Genomic DNA, 20,049 nt, shown 5'->3' on the forward strand with positions numbered 1-20,049 from the left:
ACTTTTTTTTTTTACACAATTTAGAGTTTTCACAATCTTATTCAAAAAGTTTAAAATCTTCCCCGAGGTTGTAAATGGACTTTTAACTCTTAAATCAAACACTAATCTGATCAGATAGAATAGAAATAGAATAACAATGATATTTGTAAAATTGTGGCAGATGTTGATGAAGAGATATTTTATTTTTGAATGTCTCACAGATGTCCTTGCTAGGATTCTGTGTGCATTTATTTATTTATTTATGGATTTATTTACTGAATTGGAGCTCCGCCTCTTTCGGCCCAGAGTGTTGTTTTGATTTCTTTTCCTTAATAAACCTGAAACATTTCCAGTTATTTCAGGTTTGTTTGTATGTTGGTGTGTTGGTGCGTGTTGGTGTGTGTTGGTGTGTGTTGGTGTGTGATGGTGTGTGTGATGGTGTGTATGATGGTGTGTATGATGGTGTGTGTATGTTGCGTTGCTGCTTGTAGCATTGGTAGCGTTTAGCCTGGTCTCTGGTCTGTGATCTCATTGTTTGGTCTCTGTGGTTGAGCAGCAGTGCTCCTGGATGCTGGGAGCTCCAGGCCTTCATGCATCATAGCTGCAGACACAAAATGGCGGCAGAGGGAAATTTATTGCAGCTGTCTCCATAACATGCCTCATGTCCTCCACACACACATGTGCTCCAGCACTCTCAGCACTCACACACTGTATATGTTCAGTTTTTCCGAGCGTATTTCAGGATTCCTTTACATTTGTCATTCTAAACTGGGCGGAGGCGGCTTTGAATGCTTCAGTCAGTGAAGGTGACGCGTTCTGACAGAGGACAGAGCCGACAGAAGAGATGAGGGAAGCATCGCAGCGTCTGCAGAATGAAGTCTGGGGTCAAATGTAAAGCAGGTCAGCTTTGTTTTTACACTTTGAAATGATCCGATTCGTCTTCGGTGCTTTTCCAAACGTACAGAAACGTTAATAACTGTGTTTTGTCACCGCTCACACGACTGATTACTTAGGAACACATTGGTGATTTACAGCAGATTGTGATCTTGTGTAAAGGTTGTTCTTGTCCAGGAGGTCAGGACTCCATGCTTTGTGAGCAGATTACTGATTCTGGTCTAACTTGTTAGTATCTGGAGGATCTGGATTTGGGGGAAGAATCCAGGAATTCTTTACATTGTAAGATGAGGAATGGGAATTTGGTGTCTGTTTCATCAAAAGTAAAACGTCTATTTTAATCATATTTATTCCACTGTAGACGATCAATAGGGGCAAACTGCTCCGCACGTGGATCTGGACTTAAATTTATGCAAGGACAGGATGTACTAACAGAACAGTAACGTACCTCTAGTCTCCTATAGAGAGAATACACGGGATACAAATGTACAGTGAAGTTCCCTGCCAGTGTGTAGACCCACATGGCCCTTTATAATATAAATACACTTGATACAAGTCCTTATTAGCAATCTATACATATATAGAGAGATTAGATGTATGGATGAGGAGATGTTCTAGATTTACTTTGCGTCATTTTGCGTCTCTTTACTTTATAGGCCCGTATGGAGCAGAGACGTGTGTGTGAGGTATAAGTGAGTCAGCTGCTTGATTCTGTATTCATGAAGCTCCGTAGTACCTTGGAATAGCACATTGTGTGTATAAGGGAATCATTTGGTGTGTAGGAGCAGAGGACAGATTGGACGTCCAGAGCGACACAGAGAGAAAGAGAGTTCCTGAGTTACACAGGAGAAGTGAAAGGCCCGACGTCACGCTGTTAAAAAGGCTCCGGGCTTGTTTTCCTGTCAGCTCTTATCTTTATTAGCTTTCACAAACATCTCCCTCAGTTTACATTGGACGCCGCCTCTCCTCTCTCAAGGCTCAGAACGGCCACTCAGTGTTTACAGCACACACAGGCCCAGCATGCAACATTCAGGCATGAGGAGCGCCGGGAGGAACGTGCACAGGGACGAGGCAGCCGCTCGCTAAAGGGTGAAGGTTTGATTTCCACTCAGGGGGTCACACACACACACACACACACACACTGGGGAGCTTAGCAGTGCAGTGAACCAAGCACCGTGTTCAACCTTCCACCAGTGGGATCAGGAGGAAAGATCTACATTTATACATGAATACGTCTGCAGTTAACTAACATGCATAGAAAATAAATATATATACTGTATATACATTACTAAAATTATATATATTAATATATTAATTTTAATACTTATAATTAATAATAATAATAATAAATCAAAGCCTTTCACATTTATATTAAAGGAAATAATGGCAAACATCCAAAATAACACCAGGACAATTCTGCCGATTTCAAACAAAAATTGGTAAATTTGTTCATTTTAAAATCTTGTAGATGAAACTTGAGGATGAGGAGGAGGAGATTCTTTAGATTTTATCTCCTGAACATTGGACGATGTAATGAACCACTAAGGCACATTTACCTCAGATACATTTATAAACATGAGTGTTTTTATTAGAGGCATTAGTTTGTTTCTCTTTAGGGGAACATGTTATGGGAACAACACAACATTTATCTGAGCTTGTTTGGCCTTGGTGGAGGTACGAGATCTAACAATTCCCCTGCATTTCTCACTGTGACAACAATCATTTTGTTGTGCATTGCATTGTGGGACGATTGTCAATTGGTCAAAAATGTATGCAGACGTGTGAGGAAGTCTTCATGTTGACCCGATCTAAATCTAATGAGCTGATAGGAGTTCTATCACAACAGGCTCACGTCTTCTATTCTTCTACAGAGAATCCAGAGTGATGTGTGTGTTTGTTACTTGTTAGTTCAGCCGTTTAGCTCTGAGGTCCGGATCCGGATCCAGACCCCAGAGGTTCTCAGGCTGAGTTGAAGCCGGAGCAGCGACAGGAGTCTGCGTCTCAGTCTGGGGTGAGACAGGGAGACAGATGGGGGGTTATTAGGCAGAAGACACCATGAAAGTATCAAGTGAAAGACAATCTGCCATCGTTGTAATCCGTGTAGCTTAAGGACAGGGGGACAGGAGGACAGGAGGACAGACTGTATTACAGTCAGGATGAAGCCAGCCTCCATTTTTACACACTGCACAGTTTGGAGAAGCAGCTGAGTTTGACTGAACAGCATTCTGTCTTTGGCTTCAGGTCACTGCTGGAAAAACAAAAGTGTGAATCACCTGTGAAGACTTTAGAGGAGTCAGGACATCTGAATATCTAATAGCCAGCTGCCATGTTTGATGTTTGATGTCAGCTCTGATTGGTGTGTCTTATCTACATGCACTGACTCAGTCTGTCTCACTCTCTAACACAAGATCAACCATTTAAAATCTCTAAGGACCGTTAAGGAGGAATCTTCAGTTCCAACTGTGTCAGAATTACATAAATATAAACAACACATGCCTGGGTTAATCTATTTATAATCACATCATCTGTGTGTGTGTGTGTGTGTGTGTGTGTGTGTGTGTGTGTGTGTGTGTGTGTGTGTGTGTGTGTGTGTGTGTGTTACATCTTAAAACAACCCACATAAGCAACAATTCGAACTCATACCGACAATATAAGTAAATCACACTGACACTCAATATACTAAACACACTACAATCAGAAAACAACACACACACACAAGGTGGAGCAACGTCTCCAAGGGCAGCATACTCAACTTAACTAAATAAAAAGTACATGATTACAATATAAATATAACAGAGAGTCTCAGCCTCATGAATAAAGAGGAAAGATCTTATGGAAAGTTAAGCAACACTCACGCTAACTTATAGCTCAAGCTTACATATAGACTTTCTGAGAATGAGCTCAGCTTTGTTCACATCTGGGCTACAGTTTGTGAAGCATGGACGTTATGGAATTTGTCGTTTCCTCTGCCTGTGACACTTTCTGGCTAACTTTGTTTATGGTTCCCTCCAGCATTAGTTTGTTAATATTACTGAGCTCATCTTTAAGCTGTGCGTGTGTGTGTGTGTGTGTGTGTGTGTGTGTGTGTGTGTGTGTGTGTGTGTGTGTGTGTGGTAGCATTTGCATATCACCTTTTAACAGACTTCACGTCTCAGCTGCATGCACCTGGGATGTTCAATCACAGAAGTCTCAGGCTCTTTGCCCTCCAGTCTGACTGAAGCACCGTCCATATGCTGGGGAACGATGCAGACATACTGACAGGACACGTATGAAGACATGAGGAAACATCTACATGTCTACAAACATTTACATACAATAGCCTGCATAGGTTTAGAGTGTGTGTGTATGTAAGAGTGATTAAACAGTGAGTGTGTGAGTGTGTCAGTAGTGTGTGTGTGTGTGTTCTGCAGCCCCTCATGGCTCTGTGACACATTTCCCTTTTGGTCATCGACGGTGAAAAGATGTGGAAAATGTAGATGAGTCCTTGTTGTAGTGGATTTATAAAGCTGCTGTGTTGTGATGTGATCAAACCCCTCAGAGATGCTGCAGGAGAAGGCTTCAGCTGTGACCGACGAGTGTGTGACTCAGGTCCAGTCTGGTGCCGACGCTGAGCCGCTACCAGAACAAACACAGATGGGCGTCACCGCAGCTCCCAGCATTCCCAGCACCAATGAGCCAGACCAGGTAAGAGTGTGAAGCTCAACTCCACACACACACTGTGCAAAATACAGCATCTTAATGAGCTTTCCCTTAATTTAGTGTAGTTGTCTCTGCATTTAATTAAGTTAAACCCTAATGACCAAATGTTATAAAAATAATTCTAAAAAAATCTGATTCTGGAAAGTTCTGGATCTCTTTCCACTCCATTCTAGAAAAAAGTAAACTCTGACTTGGCTGTGGCATGAGCCATCCAGTGTCACGCACACACACACACACACACACACACACACACACACACCTCAGCTCCTTGTTTCTCTTCTGCAGAGCATTGAGAACATCAAGGTGCTTCTTCACGAGCAGGAGCTTTGGAAGAAGTTCCATGAGGCCGGCACAGAGATGATCATCACTAAAGCAGGCAGGTTAGTAAAGTCAGTGAACGCACCGCCACATCCAAAACACCGCAGTCTGACCCAAAGGGTATGACATCATCAGAGAACCATCAAGTTTGACTCTAAGCTCTTAGTTAGGACTTAAAATAGGAATATTCCTAAATGACTTTCCATGCTTGCTCCCTAAATCCATCCCTTAAAAGGTCAACAACACTGTGTGGGCTTCATGTGTTCTGCTAAGCTACACTGCTACCAAAACAAACCTTAGTGGAAAAGCTACAATGTTTATTAGCTGCAGAAGTTGAATACCATCACACAAACAAATCCCAACACTGGAGGAAGGAAGCAAGGAAGCAGGTAAAGGAAAGCTTTTCCTGATGTAACTTTGTCTCTACTGCTGCACAAACTGGAGACTTGATGGTAAATCCATAGAAAGTGTTGCTATGACAGATTTACTCTGCAGGATGACGACGGCGTCCTCCTGCAGCATCTGTGTCAGCCGCTCACAGTAACGTATAGCCGCTATACATTTGCCGAGAGGAAGAGACAGAAAGTTCCTGTATAATTGAAAACACAAATGACTGCGCGGCTCGTTGGATTTAATGCGACCTGAGGATTAGATAGTGAGGCCTCTGGACATTAACCAGAGAGTGAGCGCTCTCTCCAACCGACCTCCGCCTCTCATTCCTCACAGGATGATTTTTCCTCCAGTAAAAAATGTAAAAGGTCACCACATTTTTTCTTTAATGCTGCATAACTGTTGGAGATGGGCTTTCCCCTGTCCAGCTGATAAAGTGGGCTCTGAAGCTTTAAAGCCCTTTGAAGGCCTGAGCGGCAGTTGAGCTCTGCAGCTGTGGTGGGAAACCTGTCTGAGGCCAGCATGCAAGCGAGCTGCAGTGTGGAGAAACACTGAGAGCGGGCTGGAGCAGCAGCAGGCCGACGTGTTCAGATCAACCAACCTACGCTGCTGCAGCCATTCACAATGAAAGGAGGCAGCAGGCCTGTAGAGGCAAAATACAAACACAAATGTGAGTTCTTTGTGACTGCAGAGAGGAAACATGAGACAACTACTATTACACACATTATGGATATTTTTACTAATATAATTCAATAAGTAATTTTTTTTCAAAAGTAACATTTCAAATTCTGAATCCTAAAGAAAACTGCATTTATGGAAACATGCATGTGCTCTGTAGCAAATGTAATATTTAAATTGAATGATTTATATTAAATGAACGTATTTCATATTAAATTATAATTTCTACCGGCCCAGTTATTTATTAATTTATTTGTACGTATTGCTTAGCAGATGAACTTAGACACAGGGGTTTGTGAAGAGGTGTGTGTGTGCGGCTGCAGGCACACACACACACACCGCACTGCTGATGGGATCGGCTTGACATTTTCTTTATCACTTAGAGACGAGACGAGATAGAGTCCATGTCCGTCTGCATTACATAACGTACATCAGCTCAGTGTTTACATGAAGGAACCTGATCTCTACGCTGAACAATGATCAGCTTCTCTTACGATGATCAGAGGAAGGGGGGGGGGGACTTAACTCAGATGATTCACAAGTTATCAATAAAACTGTACAGTTCTTTTATGGACAATCAGAATCAGCGCCTTTATGCCCTCATGCAGGAATTCAGGTAACCATTTTGCTCCTTTGAGTTGAAATGATTTGAGCCACAGCAATTCCCCGTCTTCCTGGAGAGCTTAGGGGCCGGGTCGGGAATGATCCTGATGAGACACCGTGTGTGATATCGGGCTAAACAAATATAATTGACTTGAACGACACATTTGAGCCATAATGGATGGAGTATGGAGAGGAGCGAGTGTGAAGCTACAGACATGGAGACGTAAACACAGGTTCATCTGTACTGTCAGGGTGGATGTTAGTGATTCTTCAAGCAGACATTCAGCGTCAACATTTCAGTGGAACCTGCTTTCATTCACTGCCTGTCCACCGGTGTCGATGCTCTACCGGCGCACACACACACACACACACACTCGCCTAAAGTGTGTCTGTATCAATCCAAACCGCTTTTCTAAGAGAGCGGTGGACCAAAGTTTCCTGTCCTGTTTTGTAAATGAGGCCCAGGATCCTACACCCACAGGTTCCCATGATTTCTCACCCCTGCACACGATAAGCCCGCTCACTCGGCTCCCAGCTCCGAGCTGAGCCGGGATGATTTGTTATGATGAGTGTCATTGTCCAGGCCGTAATCCTCCCTCTTCAAAGCGCCCAGTGCAACTCTTCCCTCACGCTCACTCTCTGTACACAGCCCGTCAAAGAAAGCAGCAGTGGGTTGATAAGAGGAACCCGGCGCCCACAATAGTGAGTCTAGTAGTTTGTAGCGCTCCATCACCCCCGCCCACCCCCCCAACACTCCTTTTGATCTTGCTGTGGTACTGGAGACTCCCAGAGAGGGAATGGATCACTGGAGGTCCTAAACATGTGGGACTGTTAAGAGAAACAGCTGGCTGGGCACAGAAACACACACACACCCTGACACTGATATCATACACACACTCTCCAGCTTCCATTTCTCATGCACCCTCACAGTCACACACTTAGTCATACCACTTTGTGTATATGTTTTACTTCATGTTGTCTCCCTTTGAACACCGGTTGTCCAAGGTTACAGATTCTGCTCCGTCTTATAGACCGAGCGTAAATGCAACACTAACGTACAGAAAATGTTTCATCAAAAGCCTCTGATGTCACCGATGGCTCATAGGATCCATTGGACGGATGTGCATTCATCCAATAGGCACTCGATTCTCTCTACTTGATTCGACCTATGACCCCTGTAAGGGTCTTTTCACAGTTTTGGACTCGTACCCAAAAACCTGGATCCGTGTTACTAAGGAAGGATTTGTAGAAGTAGAAATCTGAGTTGTATCCGTCAAACAAATGTAGATACACACAAATGTTTACCGAGATGCACAAAAACTACGCAACTACCTCAGGCCACCATTGGAGTTCTCATGTTCTCTCCACTCTAAACTTCATTCACACAGACTTCTGTTCCGTCTTTCAATACATTTGTCTGCATATTTGCTAAATTGGTGAAAGCAAGATAGAGCCGGAATGCAGGACAGCTGATCTAGAAACTCATCACATAATGCAATCAATCCCAGGGTCAGAGTGTGCGCACGGCCAGAAGTTATGTCCTTTAAATATGCTGAATGATTGAAGACATCTGTGATACTAGAAAAGAAGAACATAGTCTGCATGAAATATTGGGGTATCAATAATTTTGTCCAGGCTATTTACATTTGTTTTAAGAATTATAATATATATTGGAACCAAAAAAAAATTAAAAGCAAAGGGTCAGTTCTATTAAATATAAAATAAAGATTGATGAATGTCAGTTACTTTTGTTAGTTTTAACTAATTTCAGGGAAAATTGTGGGTTTTCTGTTTTTATTTTAAGGATACCAATACTTTTAGCCACGTCTGTAAAATGTGTCACTTCAACTAAAGGTCACAGACATGACATCTTACTGGAGGGACTAATAAATTGAGTTTGGTGGAGAAATGATCTTCTGTGTGCCACTTAGTTTGGGTATAATAACATCTTAGTCATACTTTGTGTCAGACTGGTGAAGCGAGCAAATTGTGAGATTGTGGTCAGAAATCTCTGGCGCTGTCACAACATTGTGTCAGGCAGAGTCGGCCCTGGGGTTTACAGGAGATGTATGGAGCTCGGGTTGCTACTGTTGCGGCTGTGAAACGCTGGATAAATTGGTTTGGACGTCTTGTAACCCCAAAGAACGACTCGCTTCTCTCATCGACCCACTTTCATTTATAGGTCATATCATAAACCTTCCACGGTCTGGAATAACCACACAATTAAATGACTGTAATCCCGTTCAATTTAACAGACGGCTAACCGGAAGTTAACAATGTGTTAGAAATGTGAGGAGTCAGTCATAGAGCGCTGATGCCAGGGGCCCGGGTGGTGGAGTTTGGGTTCAAGAGGTCTACATGGGCTGTCACAGGGTGTGTCTCACCCTTTGATCCGGGACCGCCATCTCGGTTTGATGACCTAAGACTCACACTTACAGTTCTCTCATGATTGTTAACTTTGGTTTGTGGTTTGTGAGTTGCTCAACAAAATCATAAATCCATCCGGTCGTGCTTTTAAATGGCCGGGCTGAATCTGTGAGTGGTTTAAATGAAGAGCAAGCATCGACTCCATCAGCCACTTACAGCCATGTGACACAAAGCTGTCGGCCACATGTGTTGACACAGGTCTTCCTCTGGTCCCGCTGTGTGATCGGAGCCTGAGATGGGCAGAGGTCTGTTTTGAATGTTCTTCTGAGATTAACCCGTCTTTCAGTGAGGATGATACTCCAGTACTGATTGGATTTGAAGCCTGTGAGAGATTTAAATTACCTGCCCTCAATCCCCCACCTCTCTCTCTCTCTTACGTAGAGGAGTATTGACTGTAACATGATCAGATGGTGTCAGGCACCGGGAGCCTTTGAAGAAGAGCATTCGCACCAATTGGAAAAGCAAGTATGAACTGAGGGGTTTGATGCGATGCCATTCCTCCGAGAGGCATGCGAGGCTTTAGTGATTGTGTGTCCTCTGCTGTTTGGATGTATTGCCATTGGCAGCATCCACACATAAACTGCAGAGCTTTTCTCATGTCGAGTCAGCTGTCTAAACTGATGTCCACTATGGGTTGCCATTAAAAACCACTTAGGGCTTTTTAAGGGGGCGCAGAGCCCTGCACATTTTCCTTTGGCGCAGATGAGATGAAAACGTTTTTGGTTTCCAAGAAGAGGTCAGCAAAGGTAGTTCCCTTCATGCGTTTTATGGGCTTGAATGCTATATAAGTATATTGTGTCTCTTATTCTTAAAGCCACTTCAGGAGATGAAAGTTACAGCACGGTCGCACGCTTTTTATGGCATCTAAGGACCCAAACTATGAGAGGATTCCAGTCCTCCCCCAACACATGCCTGAGAGGAGACACTTAGGTGGCAGGACAAAAATAAGACTGATAGCAAAGACTGTTCAGTGCTTTGATCTCTGCTGCTGCAAATACAATCACCAGGTTCAAGGGACTCCATTCCATTTATGTCTCACTTGTGGCAAAGGCAAACATCAGATGTACAGTTCTCAGCCTCGCATATGTGAAACTAAACATGATATGTATCAAATATGATATTTTAGCTCCTCCCCCTGCCTCTTATGCCTGAAACATCACACACACACACACACACACACACACACACACACACACAAACTACTAATCTGAACATGTAAGGGAAAAATACAAGAAAGAAGAAATTCAGAAAGAGAAATAAAGAGATTTGGGTCACTGATGTTAGATCTTTTGAGTCTATGTTCTTAAACCATGTAGGAATATTTCTTACACCTTCTCCTAACATTTTTCAACAGGAGAATGTTTCCCAGCTACAAGGTGAAAGTGACAGGGATGAACCCCAAAACCAAGTACATCCTGCTTACTGACATCGTCCCAGCTGACGACCACCGCTACAAATTCTGTGATAACAAGTGGTACGTTTGAATAAATGGATTACCCAACATTTAATATTAAATTCATGTTGACTTACTCTTATTAAGTTGTAAGTATGACCTCTGTGCTCCATCTGTATAGTTCTGGCATCACACAGCAGAGTCAGAGTTGCTATAAAGGTAGAAATGGTACAAATAGTCAACTTGGGGTCAAAGAAAAAATATAATTGAGAAAAAACTCAAACAGCAAACGTGAGAATGTTTTACAACCTTTTGTTGATTGATCTGGTGGCCTGACCCGGAGCCTTTGGCAGAGTGGCTCCTGGCGTTCATCAGCAACACCTACAGAAATATAATTAGTAATGTTACCACAGAGAGTTCTACCTCACAGTCTAACAGAACACATCACTATGTTTACATGAACAGAAGATCCAGGCTCTATTAGACTGTGCTGTGATTGAGATGTGAGGAAATGCAAGAGCAATCGATTTGTGCATTTCAATTTAATTATAAAAGTTACATTATTGCCTCATTAGTGTCCTTCTGTTTCCAGGATGGTGGCTGGGAAGGCAGAGCCAGCGATGCCTGGCCGGCTCTACGTCCACCCTGACTCTCCGGCCACAGGAGCTCACTGGATGAGGCAGCTGGTTTCATTTCAAAAGCTCAAACTCACAAACAATCACCTGGACCCTTTTGGGCATGTGAGTACCTTCAGGGAACCTCAGTGTGTCCAGAACTGACAACCTACTCTAAGGAGTAGTAGAAGTAGTAGTTTACCTTTTATGCCCCGATAAAAGGTTTTAGAGATTGAAGGTATTTCTGGATGATTTCAAGACTCTGTTAAGCCATTTTCCAATTGTAAACATCCATGTGCTCTACAGAGGACTTATATAATTCAACATTTCCTATCTGAACACACAAACTCTCAAACTCCAATATATTTCAGAAATGTTCTGCAGAAAACAACAAACAAACAAACGCAAACAGCACTGAGATGTGAAATAGTGGGTTAATAGATGTGTGAAGACAGGTGACAAGTGTGTAAGAGAGAGGGAAGAAGAGAGAATGGAGAGAGAGAGAGCGAGCAGGGAGTCAAGCTGCTGAGGGAAGTGAAGAGTGTGACCGTGGCAGCGCTCCCCAGGGGAACTCTGGGATAGCTTGTCTGGATCCATCCCATCAATGGGCAGCCTCATTAGGTTCATAACCTCTGAGATCAGTGGCGGGGCCTGCTGTCAGACTGAGTTGAGTGCCTGGCTAGTGATAAGGGCGAGTAATGAGGACACGGCGAGTCAGAGAGCAGGGAAAGCCCCAGATGACACCCAGACCTGCAGCAAGGCAGGAGTCCTATGGACCCTCACTAGCCCGCTTCACAGAGTCTCTGTTTCCTGAGAACCTAAGAGTATAGCTGGGTCCACATTATTTTCAGACAAATCAGGTTGGAGAGAGTCTCATGCTATGGATCTGTGTGTCGATACATCAGCTCTGATCATCGCTGCAGCAGGTGCCTTGTTTTTAAAATGACGTTACGCATGAGGGATTCTACAGACTACAGGTCAGTTTCAGGTTGTGTCCAAAAATGTTGCACTTGTGAAGTCCTCTGATACGGGAAATGATCAGAAAGCAGCAGGAGCAGATTCAGTTCATCATTCTGTGCTCCTTCAGAAGCATTTTACATAAAGCTCCTCTCCTAACATGGGAGTGTCTCGTTGAGTGTATTGTTGACCTTGGGAGTGTCAACAATACAAACTGTGAAACAGCAAAGCCTCCATTGGGATCTTAGTGGGGATGCATCTAGTTTGTTTCTCACAGAAGTGAAGGGGGAGGGTCGTTACAGGGTGCAGGACAGTAACTGGTATCCATCCATAACCCTGTCAACAACACTGATGATGAACACAGAGGGAGCAGTTTATTAGATACATCTGCCAATACTATAGAGCTGCAATAACAACCATGATGTGCTACAAACAACACATCCACTGAAGAACTCAGTCTGTAAACATGCCAGGAACAGCAAGCCACATCTCTGTTCTTTTTCAAATGCAAGAACAGAGCAGATGAATACAAATGTCTTCTTTAGATCCCTGTACTCAGACAGCCACCCACAAGTCAGCACTATCACACCCAGACAGCAGCCAGACAGCACGGCAGTCAAAGGTCAAGAGCCCATGGCTAGCCAATAGCTTATCTCTGTCTTCAGCCTGCCTCAGTAACAGGAACATGTGAGCGTGAGGCTTTTTGGCGCTCAGTGTGAACTTAGCTCCCTCTGCCCTGTGCAACCTTTGCCTCTCTCTGAGCCCCTGGAGGAGCCGGCTCCTCAGGAGAGCTGAGGTGGGGAGTTTGATGCTGATCGCCCCTGACAGAGGCAGAATAGACGTGACCCTCCCGTGTGGTTGTTAACACTTCACTGGTTACATCACTGGGCTGCAGTAAGCTGACCTGCCGCCACCCAAACAGCAGAAACACTGAGCTCATTGGACACATGCTACCTGCTACACTGACAGGAAGCACTGAGACTCCAAGTGTGAGGGAGAAAAGATGCAAACAGAGTGTTTACTCTCTTCTTCAGAATCAGAAAGTTACACAAATGACATGAGGTGTTTGTAATTGTCAGTGACGTGTGTGTATGTTTGTGTGTGTGTGTGTGTGTGTTGTCTTCCTCCTTAGATCATCCTTAACTCTATGCACAAGTACCAGCCCAGACTGCATATAGTCAAAGCTGACGAGAACAACGCCTTTGGATCCAAGAACACTGCCTACTGCACTCATGTGTTCCATGAGACAGCCTTCATCTCTGTGACCTCATATCAAAACCATAAGGTACTACAATTATTCTGCACAAAGTAACTAACAACAACAACAACAGCAGCATGTACTTGTTGCTTAATGATGGAACCATTTCTGAGCCGGAGTAAAGGGAAATGTCTCTCTGACATCAAACAGCACAAGAGTTTTACTGAAATGTGTTTTTTGCAGATCACTCAACTGAAGATTGAAAACAATCCCTTTGCCAAAGGCTTCCGGGGCAGTGAGGAAGGAGATCTGCGCGTCTCCAGACTGCAGGGGTAGTTTATCAAAAACAAGCATGGATCATTCCTCCCTCTTTGACTGTGAAGCTTTTGCTACATTGGATTGTTCTTGGCTTGAATGAAGTTGAAGTTTTCTTTGTGGTTTGTCTCCTGTAGAAAAGAATATCCAGTGATTTCAAAGAACATGGTCCGGCAGAGGCTCATCTCCTCACACAGTCACCTGGCTGGGAAGCTGGGAGCTGGAGTTCTGACGGGACACCCTCAGGTCCTTTCCTCCTATCAGTATGAGCCCGGGGTTCCTTTGGCAAACTCGGACCACCAAGATCCAATCTCAAACCATTTCCCCCAGAGCAGGGACCCCAGCCGTCTGTACCACTGCTTCAAACACAGAGGTGCGTTTGAAGACCATGCATCGGTCCTACAGGTTGTTAGCTGCCAGACACTCTGCCATTGATTGTCTGAGGATACCTGATGTGTTGCTAAATCAAAGTGTCTAAACACAGTCCAATGCCAATGTCATGGACTACTTTGTTTTGTTTGTTAGCTTTTGCGGTTTAGTAATTCTTCAGCTCCAAACAAACTCTGTTGCATTGAACTGGGTAAAGAGGCGAAGATGCTTCTGTTTGAATCATGGGATAGCACTAGAACCCAGAGTGAGGAATTTAGTCAGAAACCCGGAATTCATGTTTACAAACTGTTTTTCTTTGCAGACAATGGCCGACACCTGGAGCTGGGATGTAAGCGGCCATATTTGGAGACATCAGGTGCGGTCTCTGAAGAGCATTACTTTCATTCTCCTCCCTCTTATGATTCGCCGCTGAGGGCTCATCCCTATTGTACTGAGGCCATCACCTCCAGAGATGCTTGTATGTATGGTGCCATGGAAACAGATTCTGGTTCTGGGGTAGGGGACAATGATGACCTGACCAATTCCCCTTCAATAAATTGCAACATGTGGGCTACGATGCAGCCGTACCCCCGCTACAGCGTGGACGGGGTCCCGTTCCAGCCCTTCACCGCTCACTTCAACAACACTGCCACAGTCACCTCCATGGTTCCACACCCCTCATCATCTGTGGCATCACGCTCGCAGGCTGACCTCGGGGTCTACAACTCCGCCGCAGTCCAGCGAGGTCTGCAAGCATCTGCCTCTTCCTCGTGCTCACCAGCTGTCACAGGATCCAGAGAGAGGTCGGCCCACCCTCATGTATACCACAGGAAGCAAGGGTCTCCGCTCTGGCCTCACAGAGAGTTTGCAGCCTACCCGGCACAGAGCATCCGGGATCCATCCCATCAGTACCAAGTGGGGCTGAATACTGCAGGGACTCACTGGACTGACAGCTAAGGTCCACCACTATCAATCTACAAGCCTCAAACTGATCAGTGCTCCCAAAAGACCCTGATGGACCCATGGCCCATACTAAGCAGTGGTTAGTATAATTCTTTGAAAACAGCCATAATGATTTGCGGTATTGCACTGGTCACTTGTCACAGAAGCGCTCTTACATACAGCAGTGGACTCGGTGAGCTGAAGGGTTTCAGTGGCTGACCTCCACTTTCATGCAGACGTGTGGCCATGATAAACCAATCAACACAACAGGACACGACAGAGAGAATACATGTAGGGATACAACCAGTGGCTGCTGTGTTTGCTCTCAGTGAGAATGAGACGCCCATTCAGATGAGGAAGATGAGGGTTCGTTGGCACAACAGAGGACAACAAACCTTATGACATTGATTGATTGACTGTGGCACTAATATTCTGTAAGTGAAACCAAACAGCAACACACTGCAGCTCAAACAGCAGCTGGGGGCACAAATACAAAAAGCTTCAATCTGAGCGGTGTCAGTGCTGAAGAATGACATGAGGATCTATGGAAAATGAGCATTTTCGTAAACAAATAGGTATTGATCGTATCAGCAAATCAGTGAGAGAATCCGATGTTATGAATTGTATATGAAGTACAAAGGCATTTAAAATGAAAGCTATGGTGGTGTGCAGTCTGTGTGCAGCCAGATGTCTTCAGGTGGTCTACACATCAGGACTCGGACTCGAGAGTGACTGCAACTCGAGTGACCCCACTGATTTATGAATTGACTTGGACTTCAGCATTTGGACTCAAAAAGCTTTGATATTTTCCCCAAACCAAAGATTAAACATTACAATAAGAACAAGCTTTTCTCATGTCTATATATATATTTTTAATCAAATTATATACTTTATCTGGAATGTATACATACATGCATCAACAATTTGTGTAAATCTATAAAAAATCATTACTCTGCACTTAGCATCACCACTTGTTTTCAACAAATAGTTTAGGTCTTGACTTTACTTGGGATGTGCGTGCTGAAGACGTAGCTGTGACATGAACTTGGTCTGTGTTACATAGAAAGAAAACAAGTAAAGTAAAGGATGCATCTCCAAACTTATCCCTCTTGTTCATAACGGCCCAAACACAAATCTCCTCTCCCCCTCACTCCATAGCAGAGAGGCATGAGGTCGGCCTTACACTGGGAGCCACAGGGCTGCGGTTGGTCGTCAAAGCTCGGCTGCAAACGTCCAAACTCCAAACAATGTTATAGAGAGGAGGAGAGTGGAGAATTCTCAGAGAAAACCAGATGGAAGCTTAAAGAGCTGTTGTTAAGCCACGGCAGAAAAAGGGAAAACAGAGCTGCTCACAAATCCCCTGTCCCAAATGACTTAGCTGGAAGAAGCCTGCAAATCTGAAACGGCCAAAGCAGGCAGGGAAGCTGAACATGGCTGTTAGCAGCAGGAGAGAGTTTGAGAACATAGTGATCTTTCATGCGTTTGTGCATTGAACCTTTATTTCACAACATATTGACATTTTTGCACATCTGACTAATAAACATTTTCATGCCTCCAGTTGTTTGCTACATTCAATCAAACACTGATCTTTGAGTCCTTGGATATTAAAGCAGGTAATTCTGTATTAATTAGTGTTATGTTATACTTGCTTCAGATTTCATTTCTTAGCCTGAACACCAGAGCAGAACTTGTTGAATCTTGGCATAAAACAGTAACAAACCCCCAGTTTTGGAGGTTTTATAGTTCTTAAATCATTTGTGAGCTGTTCATCAGGTTTCCATTAACGGTGCTAGGCAGCTCTATCAATCAAAACAATCAGGAGACGTTGTTAAGGTGTGCAATGAAATCTGAATGAGTTGAAAGGAATGTGTGTGAGAGGATAATGCGTGCATCAGAACCCGGAGCGCTGCTTTTCCTCACACAGAGCACTCATTAGATCATGAGGGTTTATGGTGATAGCCAAGTCCTGGTTCATGTCAGCACCTCTCTCTCACTGTCGCTCGCTCAGCTGTTGATGCGTTTCACATGAGGAGCTGCTCTTCAGAGAGAGCCACCACTCATATCAGCCCAATATCATGTAATGCTGACATATGACCTGTGTGATAACACGGCTCAGACACTCTGTGCCTATAGTCAACAGCCCTACTGTCTGACCTAGTTTAGGCTCATGAAGGGCTCTGTTTACTCTGCAACACCTTGAATTTGTGATAATGACAAAGAGATAAATGCTTTCTGTCGAACAAAACCATAATATATTTATCGAGGGCATTTTTTTCCAGGGGTTCCATTTATATATGTTACCAATACAACACAACTCAAGGACGGACTCTTTGGGGGATTTTTGTGGTATTTTTCAATATTTTTTACAATTTCTGTAAGACATCGATTTAAATGTAGAGGAACGTTTTCAACTGAAGATATTGGAGTAAGTCTTTTCTCTTAAACTAGTATTATTGGAACAGCACAGGGTGTCTGGGCTAGTTTGGCCTTGGAAGAGGTGTTGTAAATCAGTGCCCTGCTAGTTTCAGAAAGTAGTTATTAGTTATCTTGTGCATTAATAACGGTGCAGTTCAGTCACCAAATAAAAGTGGAATGTTTATAGCAAAGCTCCCCTCTCCTCCCTCATATTGAGGATTGAGATACAGAGAGCTTTAATAGTGCATTAAGGGCAGGGCAGACATATTAAAATTTATGTTATCTAACTTTCCACATAAAACCCCAGTCAATCTCATTATTAAGACGCAGTGTTTCAGCATTGATAGGACCTGGGGCCACAGTCCATCTGGAAGTCATTGAAGGGAGATCTGGCCGTTCCCCTCAACCCTGCGCCGCGCCGCGCTGCCCTTCCCTTCCCTCTGTCGTCCCATAATCCCATGTAACGGCCGCCTGGGTTTGGTTGGCCCGGCCCAACACACTGACAGGCTTAACTTGGCCGTCTTGTAAAGAGGAAAGGCGCTGTGTTTCAGCAAGCCGCTCCAAAAAGATACATTAAATATCTGAGGGGAGGGATTTAATATCAAGTCCATTAGCTGGCGGTTCTCAGGCCCTGTAAATAGTCAATTAGTGGATAATTCTGATTTGATCCACATGCAGCAAGATCCGCCAAGCAGGGAGGAGGAGGAGGGTTCAAAGTAGGTTCCCTCAGATTAGCATTCATCTGCTGTGATAGCTGAGCAGAATTCAAAGTACCTCTAAATGAAAGTGGTGAATTATTTGAAGCCTGTCGTTAAAATAAGTGTTGTTCAATATGATCATTTCTTGATAAGGGAAGAGAAGAAAACTAAACTGATAGACTCACCAAAGTGGCAGAAACCCCTCAAAGGGAAACGGGAAGATCGGGCCAAAAGGTTAGAATGTGGCAGAGGGTTCTCAAGCTGGGCTCATGTCCCTCCACAAACATACAGCTGGTTGGCGGCAGCATCAACCAAAGTAAAAGCTGCAGTATAAAACAGAATCTTTGCATTACAAACTGGCCTTGGATAAAAGCGTCTGTGAATACATAATCAATACAAGAAACCCGGGATTAAACTGATTATTTACAGTTTGGAACTGACACACAAGGTCATGCACAAGACTAACAGAATCAAAAACCCGACTCTTGCATCGTCTATATGTGGTTTAAGAAGCAACTGGGAAACATTAACCACTATCTCCAGGCAGGCTCATCAGGTATCAGAGCTTTGGGGTAAATGTGTTTTAGCGTGATCATAAAATAACAAATTTTTAGGACGCTGCATTGGATTTCTCTCTGTTTGCCTTTCTAGTGTATTTAGTCAATAAATACTCTCCATCTGAGTATAACTGTGACTGTTGGCCACTTTGTTTGTTGACCAAATCCCAGCACTCTTCCCAGTCGCCTCGCTTAGCCTGATGGGAAATGTAGGCCGGCCACACATTTACATTGGAATGGTGCAGACAATTTTCCCTGATTCCATTTGTGACAGGAGTGTTCATCTTTTGGTTTGTTATAACATTTTTAGACAGGAAAGAAATCAGTTTGTACCCTTGTTTACCAATCAGGCACAGAATGTAGCTGCTTGTGTACCAACAAAAACCAGGAAAAGAGATCATATTTCTCCTATTTTAGCTTCTCTGCTCTGGCTTCCTGTGAAACCTTGAATAGAATTAAAAATCCCCCGCTCCCTTTCAAAGCTCTTAATAGTCAGGCCTGATTGGGTTCTGGGGGTAGAGATCCCCCTTCATTTAAGAGTAGGCTTCAAACTTTCCTTTTTGATAAAGCTTATAGTTATGGCCGGCCTTGGACCAGCCCATAGTCATGCTGCTATAGGCCTAGACTGCTGGAGGACTTCCCATGATGCACCAAGCTCCTCCTCCTAACTTTTGTTGTGATTTGGCGCTATATAAATAAAGTTACATTGAACAGATTGTATTGAATTGGCCAGCTGTATTCATCGACTGTAGTCCAAAACAGTAAATACGTTCAAGTAGTAACAAAGACAACAAGTGGCTGAGCAGCTACAAGCTAATGATGGCAAACCTGTAACTTGTGAATGAAGCAGATAATGAGCCATGTGTGGAGCCTGGAACACGCATGTGCTGCCATCAACCAGTCACCAAAGAAAACTCCTAGACAGACACACCCTAATTATTGCCTTTAACCTACTCAGCCTCCTTTCACCCTTGCTGGAGCCTATTTGATGTCTGGCTTCCTACAAAGGCACCATGACCCCAACCCCCCCTCCCACCCCCCCACCCCAGTCAGATTCACTGCAGCTTAATGGGTCCAGTCAGAGTCCATGCCCCTCTTTGAGAGACTCAGTGCAGTATGAGGGACTTACTCCTCAGCTGGTGGGCTAAGTAACCATCCCTTTAAAGGTATTAGATTGGGTCTTAAGGATCTTGTGTTGATGTTGACCCACAAGTAGGAGATCGATCTGACTGACTTGACTTGCCAGGCTCTGTTTATTCCATGTAGTGACAAATGAACTAGAGGCTAGAACTAGAGAATGTAAAAGAAGTGTACTGTAGTGACTCCTACTGTCCCCCTGGAAAGAGACACGGCATCAGTGCACACACACACATACACACACGCATAAGAAACCAGCCAAGCAGACAGGAGTGCAGGCAAGTCAGTGGTGTTCAAGGAGATAATGAGGCTGAGCTCCTCCTAGAGCACCGATACCCTCTACTGGTGGAAATGTGTCACATCACAAACACGTCACATGAGTCTGTGCCCCAGTCTTCAGCTGTAGTGTGCCTAGTTCCCCCCCCACACACACACACCCACACCCACACACACACTCACACCTTTC

The 20,049-nt window shown here is 44.1% G+C and overlaps 1 protein-coding gene across 1 annotated transcript; it reads left to right on the forward strand.

The window, feature by feature from the left end:
* Positions 1–4,413: 4,413 nt before the first annotated feature.
* On the forward strand, positions 4,414–14,791 carry tbx4 (T-box transcription factor 4). Its single transcript, XM_076137661.1, has 8 exons — positions 4,414–4,557; positions 4,858–4,952; positions 10,343–10,462; positions 10,974–11,121; positions 13,085–13,237; positions 13,394–13,482; positions 13,603–13,838; positions 14,157–14,791. The coding sequence occupies exons 1-8, from the start codon at positions 4,414–4,416 to the stop codon at positions 14,789–14,791; spliced, it is 1,620 nt and encodes a 539-aa protein (XP_075993776.1).
* Positions 14,792–20,049: the final 5,258 nt, after the last annotated feature.

Source organism: Genypterus blacodes, unplaced genomic scaffold (genome assembly GCF_046128005.1).
Source record: "Genypterus blacodes isolate CSIRO-AG114 ecotype Tasmania unplaced genomic scaffold, CSIRO-AGI_Gbla_v1 ptg000330l_1, whole genome shotgun sequence".
In the NCBI taxonomy this organism is placed as follows: domain Eukaryota; kingdom Metazoa; phylum Chordata; class Actinopteri; order Ophidiiformes; family Ophidiidae; genus Genypterus; species Genypterus blacodes.

Coding starts and splice junctions, on each gene's coding strand:
- tbx4 (XM_076137661.1), top strand. CDS start 4,414: ATGCTGCAGGAGAAGGCTTCAGCTGTGACCGACGAGTGTGTGACTCAG. Junction 11,122..13,084: donor ACCTGGACCCTTTTGGGCAT/GTGAGTACCTTC, acceptor CTTCCTCCTTAG/ATCATCCTTAACTCTATGCA. Junction 13,839..14,156: donor CCACTGCTTCAAACACAGAG/GTGCGTTTGAAG, acceptor TTTTCTTTGCAG/ACAATGGCCGACACCTGGAG.